This window comes from Terrapene carolina, unplaced genomic scaffold, assembly GCF_002925995.2.
Source record: "Terrapene carolina triunguis isolate 2854851 unplaced genomic scaffold, T_m_triunguis-2.0 Scaffold148, whole genome shotgun sequence".
NCBI lineage: Eukaryota > Metazoa > Chordata > Testudines > Emydidae > Terrapene > Terrapene triunguis.
In genome coordinates this window covers 5,964,842-5,976,126 of record NW_020664499.1, presented here as the reverse complement: position 1 = coordinate 5,976,126, position 11,285 = coordinate 5,964,842, and the positions used below count along the sequence as shown (strand labels likewise).

Sequence of the window (11,285 nt, the reverse complement as noted above, 5' to 3'; positions counted from 1 at the left end):
CACATCAGCAATAATTCAAGAACTGGTTTCTTAAAACACCTAGGAAAAACACACTCAACCCGTTCCTTAGTTTTCTAGTTTCATTCATACACAGCTGTTAAGGGGGGAAAATACAACATGCACCGTCTGCTTTTGTTTTTGTTTATTTTTAGAGAGAGCCCGGGGGTTATAATAAAGCTGGGGCTTTTTTTATTTTAATTAAAATTGAATAAACGCGTAAGGAGAAATTAGTAATCCTCTCCAACCCAGCCCCAGTTGTGTTTGTAACAGACTCAAAGCGTATTTAAAAAAAAAAAAAGTAAAAGCTTTTAATACATCAAATATACGGAATTTTAATCTTTAAAGCGATACATTGTCTATTATTTTAGTACATGACGTAAACCTTACCCCCTTTTACAGGGTGGACTTAAAAATTAAAAATAGTTAAGTGTTCCTTTTAAAGAACAAAATAAGGCAAATGAGGTTTTTGGAATAGAATTGTTTTTTTGTTTTTTTTCCTTCTTCCAGATTACATACAAAAAAATACCAATTCTCTTTCAATGGTATACACCGTAAAAATAATTGCAATTTGAAGTTATAATTGACAAATTGCGAGTTGGTTTTTTAGTAACAAACATGCATGTAACTTTTTTTTGTTTCAAGGAGACATTAAATAAGAACGTACAATACAATCATAGCAATTTTAAAGTAACATTAAAGAGAAGACCTCTATTTCCTTTTTATTTATATTCTACAATGGGTGTTCAACTTTTACCTATTGAGCTCAGTTAAGTAATGCACTTTATGATTCATTGTCCCGCTTGAAGCTAACATAAATAAATACAGTGCTCACGGATCCAGTCCTCAAATGAACACTATTTTATAAAAAGTCAGATTTCAGCTTGTATAAAGTGTGGGTTTCTTTCCCACCCCCTTTCCCCCTAGGTCGTTTGTAATCCTTACCCCACCCCACACTCACTGGTAGCCCAGAGCGGAGGCTGTGGTAAGTCTCTGCCCGTACAGTGCATAGGGGGAGTAGTAAGGTCCCGTAGCCGCAGGGACTGGCACTGGGGCACCTGGGGTGGGCAAAGGGCTCTTGGAATAGGGGTGGTAGCGGCTGCTCAGTCCCAAGGCGTGGTGCGGGCTGCGGAGGGCCAGCGTGCCGGGGCTGCCCGGCGCCCCGGTGGTGGGGATGTGCATGTGGCAGGCCATGGCCGCGGCGGCGGCGCTGGCCAGCGAGGAGGAGCTGGGGTAGCTGGAGAGGAGTTTATCGGTGCCCGGGAAGGCAGTATGGGTCCGCAAGTGGCTCAGCAGCTCCTCGGAGGTGGCAAAGCGCTTGTCGCAGGGTCCGTTGGCCGACACCCAGTTACAGATGTGGGGCTGGGGGTCGTTGGGGAGCATGAAGCCATAGGGGTACAAGGGGTGGCCGGCCAGCGAGGGCGGGGTGGCCCCCGTCAGGGAGGAGTGGACGCTGTGCAGCGGGTGCGTGGGGTAGACCAGCGGGTATCCGGACTTGAGGGCCTGGTCGTGGGCGCAGGAGGCGCTCGCGGCGCCGGCCAGGTGGCTGGCGCAGTGGTAGCTCAGGCAGTAGGGGTCGCGGCACAGGCTGGCCGTCATGACAGAGGGCGGCGAGGCGCCGGCCAGCGGGCTCGATCCCGCCGGCTTACTGCAGCCCAGGCTGCCAGCGGCGGCCAGCTGGGCCCCGACCAGGCTGCCGGATTTGGTGGGGTCCAGGGCCACTCCGTGCGGCAGGAACTGCGGCGGGTAGCCGGCGTAGGCGCCCGCCAGCGTGCCCGGGTAGCTCATGCCCGCCGGCGGCAGGGGGAAGACAGTCTGACCCGGCTTGTAGGGCGAGACCGGGGCCACCAGGCCGGAGCCCAGCACCGAGGCGGACGAGGTGGCGGTGGTGCTGCTGCTGCAGGAGGACGAGTCCGAGGAGATAGGCTTGGAGCCTGGCGCGCCCTCCGGGTGCTGGCCGCCCTCCACGTTAATCCCGCCACAGCTCACGCTAATCCGGCTGTGGCTGAGGCTGGCGGCGCCCGGGCCCCCGTCCGAGCTGGCGCTGCCCCCTTTGCCGCAGCCCTCCGCGTCTTTCTTGTCCTCTCCCGCCTTGCCCTCGGCCGGCAGCAGCCCCGGCGAGCAGGCGGAGGCGCTGGAGTTGGGGCTGCCTGTCCTTGGCGTGAACGGCTGGCAGGTGGCGCTCGGCACCCGGAATCCCGACTTCTCCCCGCTGGAGACTCCCCCCGAGGCGGCGCCACCGCAGCCCGCGGGGCCCGGCTCCTTCTTCTCGGCGCCCGGCTTGGAGTAGGGCTTGAAACTCGACTTGTCCTCCACGCCGATGTCGCTGAGTTTCAAGGGGCCCGACTTGGAGTCCTTGTCCCCGCCCGCGCCGTTCGAGGTGACCGAGGAGAGTTTGGAGGAAGGGGAAGGGTCCGGCTTCCCGATCTGGGAGCACGTCTGAGCCAACAGGGCCAGCGGGCTCTTCTTAGCATCCAGCTGCAGAAATCAGAGGGACACACAAAGGCAAACGTTTAATCAGATGTTTAAAAAAAAAACAAAAGCAAAGGAAGTCGGTATTTGCCGACGTTTCTTGCAGAGAACGGCCTGAAAAGGATCAACAATTTTGTGCACATTCATCATCCTGACAGCCCTCCCCCCCCCCCATGCACCATTTTCCACAATGCCTTTTAAAAGGCAACGGTTTCTTATACCGCGGCGAGACAAACCCCGTCTCTACTGCCTAGGCAAAGCAGCACCCACCCCGGGGGCTTTACAAAGTTCAGCTCCCCCCCCACACACACACTTTGGTTTTGCCTTGTTCCCACCGCACGCGCGCACAAACGCCCGTAAAGTAGAGCGACTGCACCATTTCTGGCTGGCCACACTATTTAGAAACAGATCGGGAGTTAGCAGGAGAGCCGGGCTCCGGGAAATCTATGGCTTCCCTTTGAACAGACTTTAATGAAACCATTCATTCACCCAGTCCCAGCCTCCACACCACCCCTCTTTCAGAGTGGAGATCCCGAAAAATATCCTGCCAGAGTAACGCGGAAAAGTTGGACTCAAAACAACACACAAATAGCCTGTTTGTGGTGGGGTATCTTCCGAAGTGAGACTAAGATCAGGAAGCTATGATCAGCCGCACCCACATTCTCCCCCCCCCCCATATTTTCAGCCAACAAGACTATTTCGCACGTTGTGACTAGTGGGGCCCTAGTCCTTAAGGAGAACAGTCTCCTTCCATCTCTACCTCCCCAAAAGGGGTGTAAAGAAAACAAATAAATTAAACTTTTCATGAAAGAAGGAATGCTAAAATCAGCCAAGCTGGAGCTCGCAAACCCAGCCTTAGCTACAGCCGAGAAAGAAGGGATGCGGTTCCTGGTCTAATCGCCTTTCAAAGAGAAGGGAGAGGCCGCCATGCAATGACCGTGAAGAGAGACCGCTTGAGCAGGGCAGGGGGGGGAGGAAGGCATCCGGTTCCTTACCTCTATGGGGCTGACGGGGGTGGAAGGCAAAGGCTGCAGATACTCGGGGTGTAAAATGTGTCCCGTCCGAGCCGTGAGCATTTTCAAGACTTTGATGGGAAGCCGATTCGCTTGGCGTAAAGGGTCCGAAGGAGGGACGGAGTGGAAGAAGGGCTTGGTGCAGCTAGTAGTATTCCCAGAGTGCCCGTTCTGCCAGGCGAGATCAGCGGCGCTGCTGAGGCTGAGGCTGCTGCTGCCGCCAATGTCTCTACCGCTGCTGCTGTGCTTACTACTTCTTACAGCAGAAAGCGAGGGCGATGTGATCATGACCCAAAACCTCGCATGAAAACTGGGACGAGTCGCGCTGATCAGCCTCGGAAACCTTCTCTCTTTGGCGGGGGAGGGGGGCGCCAGCCACACACCCCCAAAAGCAAACTAGCAAGAACAACAACAAAAAAAAGGCAGAAAACGTCTCTGGCTTTGCCTAGTGGAGGCGGGGGGAGCCCGGAGAAAAGAGGAAGAAGGAGGAAAATAGCACAATAATCCCGGGGTGGGGGCTGGGGGGGGGATGGTGAATGTGTCTCGCTTGGTCCCCGGCTGCTGCACTCTCCCTCCTCCTCCTCCACTCAGCTGTGCTGCTGCGAGCCGCTGCTCGTCCAGCCCGGGATCTGGCAAAGAAACTCACTTCAAAAGCAGCTGAGTTAGTCTGAGATTAAAGCCTTTGCCGCCTTCCAATCAAATGGGACCCCGAGGTGATTGGAGGGTCAAGGGGATGTGACGTTCCCCGGGCTGGGGCTTTTTTCTTTTTTTTCCTACGGTTTTCATGGGTTCTCCCTCTCTCGCACTCCCCCCCCTCTCTCCCTCCCCTTCTTGTTTTTGTTCCTAGGACGGGATGGGCGTTAATTTTGTGTTTCACATCCCGCGCTTTGAAGTCGTTCTCCCGGTGCTCCTCACTGCCCCCAGCCTCTGCCAATACATACAAAAAGCACGCTGCGCAACATCAAGGGGAAGCGCGCTCTTTCAAGGGCGCGCCAGGTGGGTAGCCAATACGGTGTGCTAGGTATATTTAAGAGCCCCTGACCCTCATGACACAGCACAGGCTATAACAGCCTTTAAATACTCCATAGTGAATGTGTTTATACAGTTATGTATACAAATATTTATACGTATGCATATATACATTCATGTATTTATATTGTAGGTTGCTTTTTCCTTCGCTCCAACCGCTCTATGGTGGTTTCACCCGTGGCATTTTTGTAACCTTGCCCCACTAAACCAAGGGCTAGTGTTGATCAGGTTGGATAATGTCCTGCCTAGTGCTGGAGGAAAAGGGGGAATAGAAAGCTTTCCCCCCCCCCCACTACTTCATATTTCAAAGTGGTCTTTGACGTGAAACTAAATAAAGTCGTCGTCTCTCCCCTCCCCCCCCCGCCAAGTACGAGCAGAAGCTCTCCAATCAGGCCTACGATGACACTGGGAGCCCAATGCAGAGATTGGGGGAAGTGACTGTCACATGTTTTCAATGTTACACACACCGCCTTCCTCCACTCGCTCCCTCTCTTTTTGGATCTCTCCACCCCTCCATCAATTGTCAATGCTCCCCAACCGCAATCAATCAGTTATTTGTCAGCCCCTGTCAATCCGCCCTTGATTTATGTCAGCTTTTGTTGCTGATTACAAGCCTGGTGTGACTTGAAGGAAGAGAGGGAGGGGAGGCGAAAAACGCGGGGAGAGAGACGGGCTCCTTTGAGAAAGAGCCATTCAATGTAAGGAATAAATCGCTCCCCGAGTAAACTCAATTTGTATGCCAACAAAAGGGAGAGTGACTCCTGTTCGCCGCGACGCCACAATATATACCTTCGCGGAGCAGTTTTAATTAACCGGGGTGGCTCTGCTTTGTGTGTGTGCGCGTTTTAAAGGCGATCCCCCTTCCTTTTCTCCTGCCTCGGTTATTATACACGTTCTTTGGCGGATGAGGATGGGGATGAGGGAGAGGAAGGAGGGCTGAGCTGGGCGAAGAAGACGACTCATGGCTGGGCTTTTTCTCGCCATCCGGTCACTCAAGCGCTTGGCACGGCGGAATGTAGAGGAGATTAAGATTGATTGAGCGGCCGCAGAATGCCAATACTGACTCGGACAGGCTCAGCAAACGATTACCCGGCATCAAAGGACAGGTTGGGGTGGGCGATGAGTATTTGTTCCCAGTTACCGGAGTTTTCACTTTACATAGCATATGGACTCGCCATTTGTATATGTGCTAAACTGTAACTGGAGCTACCCGGGGGGGAGGGCGGGTGCGCCTAATCTACCTGCCTACCTATCTCCGTGTGTGTGTAATATACATATGTGTTTGTATACACAAAGAGTCTCTAGTATGCACACACGTACTTGGTCCCCTAGCCCTTTTTAAAGATTTCTGTGTTATATGTCTACAAGAAATGCCACGTGAGTAGGAGGTCATAGGTTGAGGGCACCTCACCTTCCAATGTTGGTAGATTCTTGATCGACTTCCCATCCCCTTTTTGGTGCTCTGGGTTGGATTTAAAAAAAACAACACAACACCAACTTTCCTCTCCAGCCTACAACCCTCTTCATCCACTAACATTTTTTTCACAGGCAAAATGTGTTAATCAATCTCTTACTTTTGTTTCCGGATCTGACATGGTGGCCCACACGATCTACAACATTAACAAAAAGGTCACTTTGAGAGATAAAACACGTTTGACAAGTGAAGAACAAGGCAAGTGCTTTAGAGGTCGCGTCCAATTCCTGACCTGGACTCCAGCTAGAACAAGGACTGATCCTGGAAAAGGGATTGCTGAGGGGACAAGAAAGAACTTTCACTTTCTTTTGTGGTTGCGTCTTCTGAACCTACCAACATGTGTATGTTTGAAACACAGTCCCCATCCCCAAACTAATGTGTCAGTGTCAGTTCATGCTCTAATATTAGTAGCTCGGGTTGGCATTTTCTCCTAGATCTTTTCCCTTCAAACCAGTCCCTTCTTAAATTCTGAAGTCACAGAAATATACGCAAGGTCTCTTTTAAAAGCCACTTTTCTCTTTGAAATGCGGTGCATGGATCAACCCACCACCATCCTTGAGCCGTGTGTAGAGGATAAAGTTAAAATGAACAATGTTTTAAACTCCTTGTGTTTGCTATTTTGCCCTAAAACATTTCTGTATTTCTCAAAAGGTGATTACTGAAATTGGAAAGGGAGGAAAGCCTTTGTTCGTGTATTTGCCCGAAAAGATGTTAAAATCAATGGGGTCATTTTATGCAAGAGTGAAAACTAGAGGACAGGGGAAGCCCTGCCCAAGAAAATGATCTTGCAGCAGGATTGACGAGACCCGCAACTTGTCCGTAAGGTCTCTTCCTTACGTAGAGTGGAAATGACTTAAATCTGCCCCAGGTTTTCCCCCGGTTCTTTCTTTTGTTGTCAAGTCCAATTGATAAATGGAGTGCAGTAAAACTCTGGAATAAAAAAAAAGCTGAAACCTTCATTTGTGTTCATTTGCATTAAAGTGCTTGGAACAGCTGTTTTCCTTACAGGACCAGAGAGACTCCTATCTGTTTTCTCGTTGTATTTGTCCTGCCTCCCAGGGTGAAAGACTAAAGATTAATTGTCTTAAGGTAGAGTCAGCTGTGGGAAGGCTTTTTGGGGGAGAAGGTGGGGGTGGAGGAAGGCCCGGGAGGAGCCTCTTACACGTCTAAACCGAGGAATCAAAGGTGATAACCCGGTACATGTGTAAAACAAGTAGCGTATTGACATAGAAAGAGAGAAAAGTTTAGAGGCGGGGGAGGAGACAAAGCCCTCCACCTCAAATAGAAGCTACAGAAGGTAGTTTAATTAGCAACTTCAGAAGACAGCACTTTTAGCACTGTGCCTTTGATGCGCAGTTTAAATCACTCAGGTACAAGTTTACGGTGCTTTTTTTTTTTTTTTAATTAGACGTTTTTAAAAAAAAATCCACCTGAGAACCCTCCTAAAACATTTCCTTAGCCTTGATGTCTCATTCACATTGCTTAGTACACACGGGAAACAGTTAAAAGATGACTGTCCTAGGGTTTAGACGCACAAAAGTAGCAAGCGATGGGGCTAGCGTGGTGCCCACTTTTGGTGTTGCTTTCTTGCTTGCTTGTTTGTTTGAATGGACTGAAAAAGATCGTTTCCATCCTGCCTAGGGCATGGACTGCATGGGCTCCTTCTTTAATGATCCCATGAAGCCGGTTTTCTATTTGGCATTTACTAGTTGAAATGCTGGTTGAAATGTTGTTATAATTATCAATTTAAAAACAAAAGTAAGGTTTGGAACTGGGCTTCTTTCCCTTCCAAAGGAAAACTATAAATAAATAAAAATGGGGAGAGCAGGAGCGAATTAATTAACAAGTGCCAGTCCCCACTTTCCTTTACCTACCAGCTATTGGCAAGGATGTCAAGTCGATTTTATTTGCACACAATGGAAATGATTTATTTTCTCTTAAAAGGGAGTGGGCTGGCAGATATTTGAGGAGGAGAAGGGAGCGAGCGAGCGAGAGAAAAGTTTGAAAATGCCTTGAACTATTCACTGTCGAGATGGCTAATCAGTATTGAGGCTCGAGGGCACTCGGGCAGCTTTTCAATGCGGTTTTCCTTTCATCTCAAGCTGGATGGAGGCGCTCAATTAAAAGCCTATCAGTTTGTAAGTAAATCAACGCCTATCAAAGTTGTCACATCAAACAAAACGATTATTATTGCAGCCCGCCTCCCCTATTAATCTCCCTCTAAAATAATCCGCTTGACAGGTCAGGCTGGTGAGCTGCAAACCCTGGTCAGGATCACCCAAAAACCCGGACTGACTCTTTCCCCTCGGGAGAGGCAATCGCAGAAACCTCCGCCACAGCGTGCCTTGGTTGAAATCTCACTCTTTCTCTTGGTATATACGTGTCAGGTTGCGTAGATCATTTTGCTAAAGGATGTTTAGTCTTTTGAACTGAACAACCACAACTCATCAGGCCTCTAATTATTAAAAAAAAAACAGCTCTTAGTTTTTAATGTGAGTTGTCTGAGTTGTGTCCCCAGCCGTAATACATTTCTCCTCTCTGTATCTCCACTGTTTAAATTTTATTGTGCCTGGAGAGTGCTTCCCTTCACCCACGCAAGGGAGTTTAAAAGATTTGCTTTGCACGAAATATTTATAAACTATGCATTTCCCAGCTTTGTTTGAATGCAAACACGTTAACTAAGAGAGATGGTCCATCAGAAATACTGCGTGTGGACCTTGGAGAAAGAAAAGCTTTTTGTAAAAAAAGAGAGAGACTGGTGAATGCGCTCATACTGTAATTGATCCATCTGCACAGGTACCCGGCCGTAGGGAGGGGGGCATTTATTTTAAATGCCGTGCATGTTAATAAAATAACATATTTTGAATGCTTGCCAACAGAGGATTAGATTTCTAAACCCGTCCTCTGTTTGTATTGACTAATTCTGCAAAAATATTTAGCATCAGGATGGTACTTGCGTTCTTAAAATATACAAGCAAGACCTTATGTTCTTTGCCTCTTCTGCAGGAGATACAATTATGTTCTTATAAATAATGGTCATTTTAGAGCCCTCTGCAAGATAATAGTCATGTTTAAGTTAATATGCGCTTCACTTGTCAGTGATCTGTTGAACCAACTAGCAGAAATTTACATTTTGCCCATTGTTTTAGATAATACATTTTCCTAAAATGTTTCTTAAAGTGGGTTTTCTGTTCCCCTTCCCCTTTGTTACGCTGTGAGATAAGAAAGAACCTAATGCTACCAATAAAATTAAACTTTTCTCCATTAAACCCTCTGCCAGATTCGCCTATTGCTGTTGTAAGAGTTTCTTCTTTTGAGCATGAAGATTTTACTCCTAGGTTGGAATCTATTTACTAAACAGCTGTTTTCCAAAAGTAGACTGCCTTTTTATATTCAACGTGGTTTTAGTACACGAATCAGTTTTATTTTAAATAAGTTTTAAGGTAACTTTTAAGGTAGTTAGGGGTTGCAAAGCAAACGAGTTTGATGACACAAAAAGGTTGTGCACGTTTCCTATTAAATGCACGTAGATTTATGATCCAGGTGATACTACTACTAAATGTACTAAGGCTAAATTCTCAATCGTAAAATAATTCACCATTCAAATTTCAGACTCTTTTAACAAATTTAATATTTAGTACTACGATTGTAAGAGCGAAAAAACACTTTTAGCAGTAACACGTTGGGCTGATCATAGAATCGCAGAAATCTCAAAAGCTTTTAATCTTTCTTTGTAACTCTACTGTACAAGCCTTGGGAGTATGAGAATAATATTAAGCACATATTTAGTTACAGTAATCCTTCATAAATAAACTATGTCACGCAAATGGAGACAATCTTGGAGAATCTTTACTTGGATCCAGGACCCAGACATGATTTACTGATAAGTTTGTTATGGAAACTGTGCAGATCTAACAGATGTATGTTACCAGTATTGAGAATGATGTCCATTTAAATCTAAAGAAAAGCTGTAAAGCTACATATACAATGGACGCTTGCAACCCAGGTACCTTTGCTAAATACACAAATGACAAGTTATCAATACTACTTGAAGTAATTACAGGCTAGCTGTGGAGGGTGTGTGTGTGTGTGTGTGTGTGTATTGTGGAGGGGGAGGAAGAGGAAGCATAGAAATATATATATCCCCATAGATATATATTTATAGTCTAGGTCCATGATCTGAAAATGTTAAAATAATTTTAGTAATATTTAGTAAGCTTGTTTCCAAGCCCCCCAAAGATACTTTTAGATCTCTTTCCTAATCCCTGCTACTTTCATCTTTATTTTTACACCCTAAAATTAATTCCACCTAAAGTACATTTTTCATTTTGTACTGTACTAGTGACGTGCAAATAATTTACATCAGCGTTCATCAGGACTGTCCTGAAGTGATGGATCATTTTGTTGAGTTGCAGTAAAAGTGCAGAATGATCTATAATGATGTAATATATACATTAAAAGGGTGTCTGGATGATCCGAGTTTTGCTAAAAATGTAAAAGGGCTTTTTGATTGATAACAGGGTTGCTGTTTTTCTGCAAAGGCTGTCACAGGCTGACACAATGCTTGAGTTATTAGGGCAGAGAAGGGCAACCATAAATTTCCAACGTCAGGCAAAAACTCTCTTTATTGTCTATATGATGGATGGGCCTCCGTACTAGACACCAAATACTTCGTATCACCCTTAAATGGGAACACATTTTTCGTGGCCATAATTCATGTTTTTTAAATAGAAAGTTTGAAATGCCTGCCTATATTTCACAACCCTGACATATTTATGAATCACTCCCTGCATGCAAATATAATTATTTAAAGCACTGAGGTGACATATGGGTTAGAAATGTACCAAATGCTGTTAGTGGAGTGATTTTTTTTAATTCCCTGAATTGAACACCATAGAAAACTCTGCCTGTCTGTTCAGATCAATAAAGTCGAAGGTGAAGTTTTACTGATTTTGTCAGTGCCACATACAGATATTCGGTTTTGATTAGGTGAAACTGACAAAAGGGGAGTCTTTTTGCAATTACCATTAGGTTAATGAAAGAAACACTCATCTTCGTCCCTGGCTCATTATTTCTTTAAAGAATAATTGGTTTTTAAAAAATGAACCAGCCAGATGAAAAGATCATAGATATTGTTTTGCAGAATATATTTTTCGTCTTGGCTCGCAGGAAACATATGCAATCATTTTCATCGGACAAAAGGATGTTTCAGAAAATAGTATTTAAGTTTTTCTGTCTAGCCGGAACGAAGGACGAAAGCCGATCCTAGTGAGTGCAAAAGCTAAAAGCAGTTTTGCAAT

The 11,285-nt window shown here is 46.4% G+C and overlaps 1 protein-coding gene across 1 annotated transcript; it reads right to left on the bottom strand.

Annotated features, from left to right (window-relative positions):
- Nucleotides 1–316: 316 nt before the first annotated feature.
- Nucleotides 317–4,054, bottom strand: LOC113406912 (zinc finger protein 503-like). Its single transcript, XM_026653781.2, has 2 exons — nucleotides 3,465–4,054; nucleotides 317–2,475 (listed from the first exon to the last, which is right to left on the bottom strand). The coding sequence occupies exons 1-2, from the start codon at nucleotides 3,768–3,770 to the stop codon at nucleotides 955–957; spliced, it is 1,827 nt and encodes a 608-aa protein (XP_026509566.1). The 5' UTR covers nucleotides 3,771–4,054; the 3' UTR covers nucleotides 317–954.
- Nucleotides 4,055–11,285: the final 7,231 nt, after the last annotated feature.

Excerpts from the sequence above, each read along its gene's own strand:
- LOC113406912 (XM_026653781.2), bottom strand. The coding sequence starts at position 3,770 with ATGATCACATCGCCCTCGCTTTCTGCTGTAAGAAGTAGTAAGCACAGC. Across the intron at positions 2,476-3,464 it reads CCCCCGTCAGCCCCATAGAG|CTGGATGCTAAGAAGAGCCC; the intron begins GTAAGGAACCGG and ends TGATTTCTGCAG.